This window comes from Balearica regulorum, chromosome 1 (assembly GCF_011004875.1).
Source record: "Balearica regulorum gibbericeps isolate bBalReg1 chromosome 1, bBalReg1.pri, whole genome shotgun sequence".
NCBI lineage: Eukaryota > Metazoa > Chordata > Aves > Gruiformes > Gruidae > Balearica > Balearica regulorum.
Window position 1 is genome coordinate 55,684,970 of NC_046184.1, and position 13,406 is coordinate 55,698,375.

At 61.7% G+C, this 13,406-nt stretch overlaps 1 protein-coding gene across 1 annotated transcript; it reads left to right on the plus strand.

The window, feature by feature from the left end:
• Positions 1 to 2,222: 2,222 nt before the first annotated feature.
• Positions 2,223 to 12,794, plus strand: SHISA8 (shisa family member 8). Its single transcript, XM_075751246.1, has 4 exons — positions 2,223 to 3,166; positions 11,143 to 11,267; positions 11,362 to 11,502; positions 12,017 to 12,794. The coding sequence occupies exons 1-4, from the start codon at positions 2,619 to 2,621 to the stop codon at positions 12,331 to 12,333; spliced, it is 1,131 nt and encodes a 376-aa protein (XP_075607361.1). The 5' UTR covers positions 2,223 to 2,618; the 3' UTR covers positions 12,334 to 12,794.
• Positions 12,795 to 13,406: the final 612 nt, after the last annotated feature.

Genomic DNA, 13,406 nt, shown 5'->3' on the forward strand with positions numbered 1-13,406 from the left:
GCACGCAGCTAACGCCTGCAAGCGGCTCTGCCTCCTTCCCTCTCTCTCCCAGAGACCCTTTAAATCAGTTGCTTCACACTCAGTGAACATCCTCTCCCCCTTAAAACCGTTCCCTTTCTTCCAGGTCACGCCAGGCAACCATTTTCCAGCAAAATCTCCTCGATTTTGGCCAGTTTTTCGCTAAGCCTGCTGACGGCTTGCTAAAGCCTCCGGGTCCCCGGGGCAGCTCTGCTTGCACACAAGTCGGGAGCAATCGCCCAGCATCTGGGAAATGATTGCTGGCATTACCTGGGCAGACAGCAAACTTTGCTTGCGCAGCTTCTCTCAAGGCCAATGCTGCTGTTGGCTATTAGTGCTAACGACCCCCATGCCTGCAACTTCCAGCCGATGGGGCCTTTCATCAGAGAGCCCCTCTGAGATTTGGGGAAAGCATGGCTTTTGGAGATGCCTGGTTTTCTTCCGCCTCACTGGCTTTTTATCTCTTTCGGGAAGCTCTGGAGGCTACAAGCTACCTTACCTAATGGATCTCTATTAGGTTGTGGCACTGGGGGCCAATTGGATGTGTCCTGGGCTCCAGATGCTCTCCTTATCCATGTTTTCAATGACTTTGGCTTTTGCCAGCCTCCAGATGGGAAGCAGCCAGGGGTCTGCAGGGCTTGGGCTCAGTGTCTGGGGAGAAGATATTTTATCCCCTAAATCCCTCCTGCAGCAACACATGGCAGCATTTCACCCTTGCTGGGGTGTGTGTGTGGGGGTGTGTGTGTTTGTGCAAAGCTCTGGCCTGAAACTTCACATTGCCATGATGCTCAGAGAGATGGCATGTTTCATCCCCCCATGCGGCGCATGGCTCAGCGCTCTCCCACCCAAGCAGCTTGTGATGGCCAGCTCTGGACCCACACGCCCACGGGAAGCTGCCCAAGCCCCCAGCCGGGGTGGTTGTCTCTTCAGGAGCTCCACGTCAGTGTGAGACTGTCAGCCTACCACCTGCGGTGGGGGAGGTAAGGGATGGGTCCTGGGGACAGGCTGGTCCACGGGGCTTCCGTGTTGGCCAAAAGAAGGGACCCATCAGAGGGAGTGGAACCTCCCTGACCCATTTAATCCCACCTTCATCATTACAATGTCTTTTTGTATCACCACTTGCCTGGGGGCTGGGGTGTCCTGTACTGGCACCGTGCAGCCCAGAGGCAGCCCCGTCCCCCAGGTTAGGGTACTGACAGGGCAAGGCAGGATGAGGCTGTACCCAGCCTCTCTCTCCCAGACCATGGAGGGAACAATTTGCCAAAGGAGACAGGGGTGATGCTGGATTTGGTGCCCTTCCCTGGGGCAGGATGCAGGACTGTCTGGAGAGGATGAGGCTGCAGCCACAGCTCCCACACGTCGCTGCCCCTCGCCCCAGCCACATGGCTGGAAAACATGCCAGTGCTGGGCGAGGGGATCGATGGTGCCTCAGTTTCCCCCACCCTGCTCTTCCTACAACAGTCGCAGAGCACGGAAAGCAAACCCCACGCTTATGGGGAGAGGACCTGGCAGTGAGGATTGATACCATCTTTATGGGTGGCACCAGCCAGAGAGCAGAGCAGTGGGTGCACATCAGCCTGAGAGGTCCAGACTGCGAAGCCCAAACAAGGGACCGGCCAGTGGCTTGCTAAAAATCATCGTGGCTCTGGGGACGATGCGTTTCTGGGGGTGTCCCAGTAGCCCCCTGTGCTCATCTCCCCTTGGAGGATGCTCTGACGCTCACACGGGGCCAAAGCTGCTGCTCTCCCCCCCTTCCCTGCGTGGGGCCCAGCTGTGGGGCTGCAGGAGAATGCCCCACCGCCCTGGGGGCTGCATCCTGCCCACACCCTCCCAGCACACACCCGCCCTGCACCCCAGGGTGCCAGGCTGTGGCCCCGCAGCTCCTGCCCGGGAGGGTGGGGGTGTTGCTCAGGGGGCGGGCGGGCAGCGTGAGGCCGATGCCATGCGTGCCCGGCCGCCCGCGGCGGCGGCCCGACGGGGAGGGCGGGCGTCCTGCCGCCCGGTGGCGGCGGGGAGCCTGGCAGAGGACTCGTTGAAAGACCTTCTCCGGTTTCCTCGGGAGGCTGTCAGGCGGCGGGGGAGCCGAGCCCCCCGCGCCTCGCTGGCCGCGTCGGCTCCCTCCCCCCGCCCTCCTCCTCCTCCTCCTCCTCCTCCTCCTCCTTTTCCTCCTCCTGCTCCTCCCGCCCTGGTGCGAAGGGCTTTCGCTGCTTTTCCCTTTTCTTTCCTCGCCTCTCTCCTCCGCGGAGCGCGGTGCCGGGAGGCGCGGGCAGAGCCGCGGGGATGGGGCGGCCGCCGGCCCCCAGCCCGCCCGCCCGCTCCCGCCGCCCGCCGCCGCGTCCCCTCCCCGGCCGGCGGGAAGCGGCAGCTCTCCCCCGCCGCCCGCCTCGCCTCCTGCTCTGAATTTCTGCCCGTCGGCCGATCTGGGGAGAGGCGGGAAGGGGGTACGTCCCCTCGCACTTTTCCCCCTCCCCACTTCCCCCCCCCCTTTTTTTGCCTGCCCCCCATCACCCCCATCCCAGCCCGTTTCTCCGCCGAGGGGTCTCTTCGGTGGCCATGCGGCCGGTCCTGGGCGAGCGGCTTTAATTCGCCCCCTCTCCCGGATGGCCCCCCGGAGCCGCGGGCGGATGGAGCCGAGCTACGTCGTGGGTATCTGCTGCCTGGTGCTGCTGGAGCCGGGCCGGGTGTGGAGCGGCGAGCCCAGCACCGGGGGGCCCGGTGAGAGCGGGAACGGCAGCCAGGCACCGGCGGCGGAGACCACGGCCCCCGCGCCCACCGGGGCGGCACCACCCGGGGGAGACCGCTGCCGCGGTTACTACGACGTGATGGGGCAGTGGGACCCGCCGTTCAACTGCAACGCCGGCATCTACCAGTACTGCTGCGGGACCTGCGGGTACCGGTTCTGCTGCCAGTTCAAGCCCGGGCGGCTGGACCAGAGCGGCTGCTCCAACTACGACACCCCCAACTGGGTCAACACGGGCCAGCCGCCCGCCCGGGTGGACGAGACCCCCGAGGACCCCACTCGCGACAAGACCAACATGATCGTCTACATCATCTGCGGCGTGGTGGCCATCATGGTGCTGGTGGGCATCTTCACCAAGCTGGGCCTGGAGAAGGCACAGGGTCCCCAGACGGAGATGACCGTCTCCAGGTAAAGTGGTCCGGTCCCCCCACCTGCCCCGCTCGGTCCCCCCATGGGTGGCTGCCTGTGTCCTGAGCCCCTTGTGTAGGGTGAGCCCCAGCTTCATCCTGGGGCTGCTAAGAGGATGACGTGATCCCCAAAACTCCTGTTCTGGCATGCTGAGATACTGGAGGGGGGGAGGTTGGCTGCAGACCTCCAACCTCTCCTGGCAGGGAGGGTTGCCAGCCAGGACAGCCTCCATGAGAACGGGGTGCTTCTACATTCTCAAAATGACCTACTCCGTCCCTTGAGGTGGCCTGTCCCCAGCTCCGGAGAGCCATCCCCACCAGCCAGTGGGGTAGGTGGAATTGCAGCTACAGGACGTGGCTTCCCCTCCCCAAAACCTGTGGTTCCCCTTGGGTGAGGGAGGCAAGACTGGGTCCGACTGCGTGGGGTGACTCGGGACTGCAGTCCCCTTGGGCTCAGCCTCGCTGGCAGCGCAGGAGGGAGAGGAGATGGTAAAGACAGTTCCGCCGTGGCTGCTGCGCCTCCTTGGTGTCCATGTCCGTGTCTGTGTCCGTGTGCATGGGTGTGCACAGGCGCCACTGGGGTGGGACGTTGCCCTTGCAGGGGGATACTGGGCTGCATGTCCCCTGGGGCTCAGCTTCCAGCGCAAAGTTGGGCAGCCCCCCGCACCCTGCAGCTACAGCCCCTGGCATTTCGGTCCCCTCCAGGGCTGTGCATGGGGCCGGCGGAGGGGAGGTCGGAGTGTCAGGCACACCTCGGCATCATGGACCCCCTGCGCCTCCCCCCGCTCCTGCCCAGCTCCCGTGGCCATCGGTGCATCTTCCCCCCTCCCTCCCACACCAGGTACACACTTCTCGCCCCGTTCCTGTCCACCCCCCTGCCCTTGCCACACAGCCCCCCCATTCTCCTAGCACTGAGGTGTCATGAGCGACCCGGCCTCAGCCCTGCAGGGCGCACCGCCGGCTTCCCCGGGGGCAGTGGGGTTGTGTGCCCAACGCTGGGGTGCATGGGGCAGGCAGGAGGGGCAGGTGACGCCCCCTCCAGCCTGGGGTGGGGAGGGCCAGGGCCGGGCAGGGTGGGGCAGGACAGGACGTGCGGGCAAGGCCAGGCAAGGGAGGGCAGGGCTGGTGGCCCCAGTCCCAGCCGCAGCTCTGCTGCTTCGCTTTCCCCTCGGCGTCACGTTGTACAGCTCCTCCGCTTAGGTGGGTTTTTCCTCTCCCTCCTTTCTTTTCATTTATTTTTTTTTTTTTTTTTTTTTTTTTTTTTTTTTTTTTTTTTACTTTTCTTAACCGATCACATTCAATGAGTTTAACACTTCGGAGCGGCTGCCGACAGCTCCAACCTCCTCGGCACAGCTCTGCCCCTGCGGCTCTGACTCAGAGCTGTCCCTCCTTGGCCTCCCCCCGGCGCACACGCGATGCACATGTGTGTGCACACGTGTGCACACACACACACACAGAGGGGTAGCCGAACTGGGGCAGGTTCACTAAGGCGGTTGTGCCATGGTCATGCCATGGCTGCCCCGAATCGAAGGGAGAGGGATGGAGAGGGGACCCAGCGAGGGCTGCAGGGGCAGAGCCGAATCCTGCACCTCGCTGAGCAGTGGCGTGCATCCTCTACTTCGCATTTCCCAGTGAGGACATCGAGCCTGGCAATAAACCCATTTTTATGCCATTTTGTTCAGGGATTTTGGCTTTAAAAAAAAAAAAGCAGGGCCAGAAGAAAGGGCCATCCTATCTCACCAGGATGACTGGGAGCTGCTCTGATTGCACCCCCAGCACAGGGAACCTCTCTCCTTCCTTTGGGGCACCCACCCTCCCCTGCCCACTTGGGGCTTGGGCAGCCACTGGGTGCTGTACCCCAACCCCAGACCTGCTGCACCCCATCCCAGACCCACCCCACTCCTTGCACCCACCCCAGGGAGCAGAGGCTGACCCCCCTGCTTAGAAGAGGACTACATCCAGGCACAGATGGGGGTCGCAGGGCCCTCCTGAGCCACGTGAAGCAGTTTTGGGGGGATCCATGCTGCGGCCCCCCCGTGCCACTGCGCACCCACGCCTCCCCCTTGTGTCACCTGAGGAAGTGCTGGCACCTTGACAGGATCAATACGGCCTCCGCCAGCCTCCCTGCCTCCTGACTCCCCTTCCACTCGCCTGCTGCCGTGTCTTTCTTTGGTCTGCCCCCCCCTCCTGGGAAGGAGATGCTACACTTGGGGAGCGGTTGGTACCCCGGGACGCCTGGACCTGGGTCCTCATCTCCTGCCGGCAGGTCTTGCCTTCTCCCATCACCAGCTGCCGTCAGGACTGCTGCCACTTGCCGGGGGGGGGGTGGTGTGGTGTGGGGGGGAGGGTGTGTTTTGTGCAGGTAGCCTCAGTTCTGTGCTGCTGGAGCCATGTCTTACTCCATGTTCCCCCTCCCTCTCACTCATGCAAGTCCAAACTTTCCCAATGAGTTTGGGCAGATCAGTGCCTTTTCTCCCCGAAGCTGCAGATCTTTCAGGCACTGGCATACAGACTGGGAAAAGGTGAATTTTCCTCACCCCGAAATCAGAAGGGCACCTCCATTGCTGCAGAAGCCAGGAGAGGTCTTGCCGTCTCCCATGCCCCGTGTCCTTCCTTGTAAGCCACGAGCAGCTCTGGTTCCGTGGGGACAGTGACTGTCAGGGAGCACCTCTGCTGCCTGGCGAGCCAAGACAGGGCAGGAGCGGTGTATCGGGTACAGAGCCCCAGGCACCGGGCAAGGCACCAGCCTGGCACAGCCTCCCGGGATGGAGACCGTGCCAAGGACTGGGTACGCAGCACGGGCATCCAAAAAGGGACACTGTCACCTCCATCCCGCTGTGTGCCTGGTTGGCCCGGGCAATATGTTTCGCCTCAGTGCTGCTGAGAGAGCGAGGCTATTTCTAGCTGCCTCACCCCTGTAGCCACATGCAGCCCAAGGCACGGGCAGTGCCACCTCGCCTCCCTCCCGGCGCCTCAGGTAGGAGCTTCTCATTTGCTCCTCGGGCACCGCATCATGGCCCTGGGCCAGCTCCCTGTTGCACAGCCAGCTTCGTTTCCATTCCCATCCCTTCCTCCTGCCAGGGTTTTTCTGCTCCTGGGGAGCGCTGCCTGCTGCCCCGGGATGGCTCCCGCCACCGCTGCTTGCAGGCTTCCTGCTTGGTTGGGCGGGGGGGAGATCAACCACTTCTGCACCTCTAGAAGTTGTTTGTCATGGTCCTGGTCCTAGTCTGAGCCCAGGAAGAGCAACCAGGCACAGAAACCCCACCAGCTCCTCCCACATGGAGACACCTGAGCCCTTGTCCAGCTTGTCCTGAAACCTCCAACACAGCTTCTGCTCCCAGCTTTGGCTGCTGGTCCACCCAGGGGAGTGGGCACCCAAGTGGCTGTGGCTACCTGGTATGTGTCCCCCTCCCCATCTGCCTTCCTCTTGCAGGGCCTTATGGCGGTTCCCACAAGCCCCTCTCCTTCCTGCTCGGCTCATGCTTGGCACCCGTCCCCGGCACTCGCTCAGCCTGGCCAAACCCCGCGTTGAGTCAGGAACACCTGCCCGTGTTTTTCTTCAGGCCCCGGATCTCCGGGGACGTCGGGTCCCTGGGGGCTGCTGGGATCTGGCTGCGCCTGTTGCACAAGAGCAGGCAGACACTCCGCAGACCTCTCCGCAAAACCCTCCTGGAGGGGATTTGTGGGTTATGGCTAGGGTTGCCCATAGGGTGAACATCCCTATGGGAAGAGTTGGGTGAGGAGCAGCCTCCTGGGGGGCAGTGGGGATGCTGGAGAGGGGCAAAACAGCCAGCAGGAGCAGGTGACCTGGCAGCCGCAGCAGCCGAGTCCCCCAAGCTGGCTTTTTGCTCTCTGGGTCCCTGTGGGCTGTTTGGGGGTCCTGAAACCCAGCCCCACTGTGTGTCCGACCATATCGGGTGCTTCTCTGGCAACACCCCAGTCCATGGCCGTGCTTGCAGTCGATGCCCACAGTAGCAGGTGGTGGAAAAGACCTAGAAAAGGTGTTTGCAGGCAGCACAGCGAGTCGTGACGTGCTGCCCAAGCTCCCCAGGGGATGAGAGCGAAATGACTGGGCTCCAGCATGGAGGGAGACCTGTACCCTTGTCCCTGGATGTAACATCCGGCCAGGCAAGTTCATCCACCATCCAATGCTTTGCCCAAGCTCCATCACCCCCCCGCTGCAACTCCAGTTTTGCAAAGGCACCTTGCTACCCCCAAGCCTTCCTGTGCATCCCTGCATGTCCCAGTCCCAGCGGGTGGGTGTCCCACAGCGCCCACGCGCCTCACTTGCACAGGTGGGCACCCCTTGCCCCAAGCAGATGCTCTGTAAGCCGTGGGAAATGTCCCCCCCCCTCCAGGAGGCAACGGCGACACTCTCATTGGGCTCGGAGGCAGCATGGCCAGCTGGGGTGCCAGCCCACCTGCAGCCATGGTGTGCCATGTGTCTCCTCCGCCACCTCATCTCTGCTCCAAACCTCACCACTGTGCTCGGCCGGCAGCTGCCGCCTTCTGCATCCCCTTCAAGAGTTTGCTCAAGCTCGGGGCAATGTCACTTTGTCCGTCACTCCATCATCTCTCCTCTCCTTCGGTGGCGGCACTCCTGTCTCCTCCCATTGCTCCCTGTCCCCTTGCCCAGGGCCTGCAGCCGCTTTCCCATTGGGCTTGTTGGACATGTGGCTTGGGCCTCCCAAAAGCAGGTCAGCCCCCAGGCTGGGGTACTCTGCCAGGCCCTGGGTCCTGCTCCCACACAAGCACCTCCATTTCATGCACTGGCAGCTCCCCTGGGAATGGCTTGGGAGCATCGAGCACTGCGTGCCAGCTCCTGCCATGGAGCTGTCGGCCTCCATTGTCACTGCTCCCCAATCTGCCTCTTTGCTTGGTCTCAGGGCTCGCACCAGGCTGGTTTGAGGGACCTTGGTTGCACCCATTGGCACAACCAAGGCTTGCCATGGAGGTAGCTGCACAGCCGTGTGGGTGAGGTGGTGCTCGGGCAAGCCAGGCTGGGAGCAGGATCCTGCCCCAGCGACCTTCACACGTGGCCTCATGCACTTGGCGTCCATGGCCACGGTGGTGGATGGAGACATCACTGGTGCTGCTCGTTAATGTTTTTTGTTGCAGATGAACAGTGCAGGTTTAAAGCTGCATCTGCCTTGTGTTCCCCACCTCAAGCTGCACCCTGGAGCCCTCTCAGTGCCTCAGACCACCGGGTGACCTAGGGAGATGTGGCCTGTCCGTACCCAAGCTCCCCAGCCTGGGGATCGGGCTGGGGCTCATAAAACCCCCAAAATCACATACAGTCAGACAGCAGTTCCTCAGCACGGTGTCACCCTCCAGGTCCCCCTCCCCTGCACTGCACCGCCTGGGGATGGGGACGGGGACGGGGAGGGGGGCTGCAGCCCTGGCTGGTGGCACGGCTCGTGGTGCAAGGAGGGGGGTGAGCCTGGTTGTTGATGGTGCTGAGGGCTCACGGATGCTTCCCACCTTAGCAAAATTGCTCGTTAAGAGCTGCTCACACCATTGTTGTTAATTGTTATCATCCACACACCCTAGGCAGTCTGCACGGAGGGCAGGCTTATGAGAAAGAGCACTGATGGCTTTATCTGGAGAGGAAAAGTCACAGATAAAGGATCGCGCAAGCTTCATAAATAGACCTGAGGGGAAAAAAAAATAAAAAATAGGTCAAATTGCATTGAACTTCCTGGCGAAATAAGCCTGTTTGAGCGCTGGGCCCTGGGGACAGGCGAGAGTAGGCAGCGGCCAGTGGGGAAGGGGCTGGTGAGCAATGGACCCTGGGGAAGATGGGAGCTGACAGGGCAGCAGCTCCCTGGGTTGACAGCCCACATCCACGGCCTCGGGTGACCTGCCTCCCCCCCGCCCTGCGTGGGCACAGCCTGCCACCCACCCAGCCCTGTGCCCATAGCCTCTCTGGGTGCAACACCTGTGGCCAAAGGAGCTTGGTTGGACCTAGAGCTGGGGTCAGTCAGCTGCAGGAGGGCTCCTGGGGAGGTGCGGGGTTTGAATAGCTTCAGGATGGAGGTGCACCAGCCTCCCCAGGCAGCCTGGTCCAGCGTTTGACCATCTTGCAGGGAAAAAAGGTTGTTTCGTCTGTTTAAACAGAATTTCCTGTGTTTTGGTTTGCACCCATTGCTTCTTGTCAGCCTAGTGCCATCCTTGTTGCATCCTTCCTTCAGATATTCACATACATTGATAAGATCCCCCTGAGCCTTCTCTTCTCCAGGCTGAACAGTCCCAGCTCTCTCAGCCTCTCCTCATGGGAAAGATGCTCCTCTCCATCATCTTTGTGGCCCTTTGCTGGACTCCTCAGTACATCCATGTCTCTCCTGTACTGGGGAGCCCAGAGTTGGAGCCAGCACTCCAGGTGTGGCCTCAGCTGTGCCAAGCAGAGGGGAAGGATCACCTCCCTCAGACCTGCTGGCCACGCTTTGCCTAATGCAGCCCAAGAGACCATTCGCTGTCTTTGCCCCAAGGGCACATTGCTGGGTCATGGTCAACTTGGTGTCCACCAGGATCCCCAGGTCCTTTTCCTCCAAGCCAGTCAGCCACCAGTACATGCTGGTGCTGGGGTTGTTCCTCCCTCGTTTCCCTTTGTTCAGCTTCATGAAGGTCCTGTTGGCCCATTCAAAGATTAAGTGATCCCAGGGGGGTTGTTACCCAAAGCTCCCCAAGAACGATGTGAAATGAACCCAAAGGGCAAGCAACCCTCCCTTGTACCTTTGTTCTTGCCATCGCCATGTGATATTCACTGGATCCAAACTGGGAGGGAAAATGTCCCAGGAACAGCCCTCGTGGCCCCCCCCGAACATCTGCACCCCTGGGCATAACGCATTGCTCACCCCGTTGTTCTTGCTGCCTTCCCCAGCAATTCCCCGCAACGGGTTCAGTGGGCTTTTGAGCACTCCAGAGCCATGAGCTGACACATCCGCCAAGTCAGGATTATTCCCCCCCTTCCTCTCCAATTTGCATTTATGCATGTTGAGTTTAATCTGCTGTTTTATCATCCAGCCACTTGCTAACCGTGAGCTCCTGCCACAGCTCCCGATGTGCGTCTGTGAGCCACCCAGAGCCTTTGAGGCACGAGGTGTGCTGACGGCGAGCTGGGGATTAGGGAGCCAAAAAAAGCCCCGAGTGGACATCCCTGAGCCCTTACAGTCACACAGGGGTGGTCTCTGCAGGGAGAATGGCGGGTGTCCTCTGCCGCGAAGCCCTGCACCAGCAGGAGCATCTCGTCCTGACCCGGGACTTGCCGCTGAAGGCTGCAACCCTGCTCCGGCACCACCAGCGTGCCCCACTCCGGCACCACCAGCATGCCCTGCTCCTGCACTGCCGGTGTGCCGCGGTGGGACTGCAGCATCTCCGTCCATGAATGTTAAACGAAATAGGGCTTTATCTTATGTAATGGTGTTTAATGTTTAATGCTGTTACTTATAAGGAAGGCATTACGCACAGACAGCGCGTGCGCCAGAGGCCACCGCTAGTTCATCCTCCTCCCTGAAGAGGTGCAGGCAGCCTCTCTAATCCCTTCCTTGGGGTCTTCTCCACTTTGAAGGGACTCAAGGCGCCTCCTCTCCCCCCCTTCTCCCAGGCTCTTGCCCCGGGGGAGCATCCCTGAGGTGTTGCTCCAGCTGCCGTCAGTTTGGGTTCCTCCAGCTCAGTTGGTCATACCCTTGCAGCCCACTCCGAGCCATGCATCCCCCTCACCACCCTCACCCGCTGACACTCCCGGCCCTGGGAGGGCTCAGCCCCAGCCAGACCCCAATTCACTGCTGGGGGGGGCGCTCATCTGTCCTGGTGCAAAAGCTGTGTTGTGAGTCTGGGTGTGCTCCTTTCTCCCAGCAGCTATTTCCTAGCCCCAGGCTGCCCGGCTCTGCCTCTGAAGAGGGGAGTTCAGGGCTGGGGCACATTGGTGGGGCCAGGGGAGCAGGGTATTGCTCTAACAGCCCTTTGCCCCCTCCCCAGGACCCTGACGGACCTGCTGAAGCAGCCGGGCCACGGCCCCTCTGAGCACGCGGATGGTCTCATGGTGGGTGTGCAGGTCCCGCTGGGTGAGGGGCTCGCCCGGGGGCCACCCAGGAACAGCACAGGTAAGGGAAAAATAAGCACCCTTGGGTGAATAAAGGCAGTGGGAGGGCACTGCCTGTTGCTGAGCCCCCCGCCCGCTGGCCTCTGCCTCCCCAGACAAGCCACCCTTGAACAACGCGGTGGCCATTGCCCCCCCGCTGGGGCGGCCCCACGGCCACAGCAAGCGCCTGCCACTGGCCACCAGCCTGGCCCTGCCAACCCCTGCCTATGCCGCATACGCCACGCTGAAGGGTGGAGGTGAGTGCCACTGCCGGTGGGCCGGGATGGCAGCTGGGGGGATGTGCCCGACGGACCCTGCAGGCGGGTGGGGAGGGGCGGGGGGCTCACAGAGGGGCATGGGCAGGACGAGCACCCCAGGGCTCCCAGGGCAGCTGTTTCATGGCAGGGGGTCTGCGGCTTTCCTGCCCCACCGACCCACTGCACTGCCCAGCCAATCAGCGCCCAGGATCCCACATGGGCCCACTGCCCTCCCCACCCAATCAGCATCTACGATCCCACACAGACCTGCAGCACTGCCCACCCAATCAGAGCTCAGGCTCCCCCATGGACACTACACTGCCCAGCCAATTAGTGCCCAGGATCTCCCAAAACCCTACAGCACCCCCACCCAATCAGTGGCCAGGATCCCCTGCTGCACTCCCCAGCCAATCCCTGGCCAAGATCCCCCCACTTCTCAGCCAATCAGCATACAGAATCCCTCCTGCAGGCTGTGTCCCTGCCGGGGGGTGACGCCGTGCTGCTGTCCCCACAGAGAGCGCCCCCGAGGACTTCTACAGGCATTTTGGGGGGGCGGAGGTGCCCCCCACCAGCACCCTACCCTTCCCGCCCACCAAAGCCCCAGCGCTGCCCGAGGGCTGCCCCCCACCCAAGGCCAAGGGCCCCAAGCTGCCAGGGGGCCCAGCCTTCCCGGGGGGCTGGGAGGGGGCCCCCCCCCGCGGCCCCCACCGGCTCGGTCTGGCCACCCTGCGCCCTGAGGGGCCGCCTGAGGCCTTTGGCCCCACTACACCGCCGTACGGCCAGCCCCACCGGCACCTCGCCACCAAGAGCAAGACTGAGGTCACTGTCTGACGGCCAGCACCATCGTGGCTGACAGCCTCCCCCGGGTGTGGTGCACCAGAGCATCATAGGTCCTACGCAAACCACAACGGCTGGTCATAGCGGGAGACATACAGTCCTTCCTCCGCTGGGGATCAGAGCTGTCGGCTTTACCTCACCGCTGAAGAGGCCAGGCCGTCCCTCTCATCTGGACAATGAGTTTCAGCTGTTCTCAGCCCACCCCAGGAAAAGGCTGAGCCAGGGGCACATTGCCAGAGTGGGGTGCTGCTCAGGGGTTGGGGGCCAATGCCGGACAGACTGCAGCCCCCAGGGATGGGGGGACACATCGTGCTAGGGCCTGGCACCCCCGCTAGCCCCCAGGACCAGGCAGGGGAAGAGCAACGGACTCAAAGCACCATCCCAGCGCTGCCAGCAGAACCCGAGCAGCCTCCTTCCCTCCCCAGCCTCCCCTTCCCCGCTGCCCCAGCCTCCACCTTGTCAATAAATAATACATTAAACTATGTGGCCTTGATATGGATTGGCTGGGGAACCTCACGCTGCTCCCAAAACTCCAGCCCCTTCTCCGCTGACAGCAAAGCCCACTCCCACAGGGCCCAGGGAACACCCCTGATGGGGGACGTGGTGGGAACACAGCTTCCAGGGCCAACTGCAAAACCCTTTGAGCAGCTATGCAAAAACCAAACATATCTCCTCTGAAGTTTAATGGTTCTGACAGAGTTTTACCAGGGGAAACAGAAATGAAGAGATGGAGCGAGAGGACGTTGTTCCAAGCGAGGTCAGGTAAAAGCTTTCCTCCCACATAGTTACTCCTAAAATTGCAGGCTTGTGGCCCAACTCCACTTTGCTTGGCTCTGCTCAAACCATCAGCCTCTTGGGTTGCTTCCAAACAAGCACAGAGACACCATACTTGCTCCACCATGGGACCACCTTCCCTTGCAAGGCCTACAGTTCCATTTTTCAGTTTATCTGGACAAAGGACCAACAGCTTCCCAAGGTGCTTGTGTGATTGGATGTCTCTGAAGGACATCTCAGGCTCACCTATGCTTAAGAGCAGCTTCTGGGTGGGATGAAGAGGGTTGATAGAA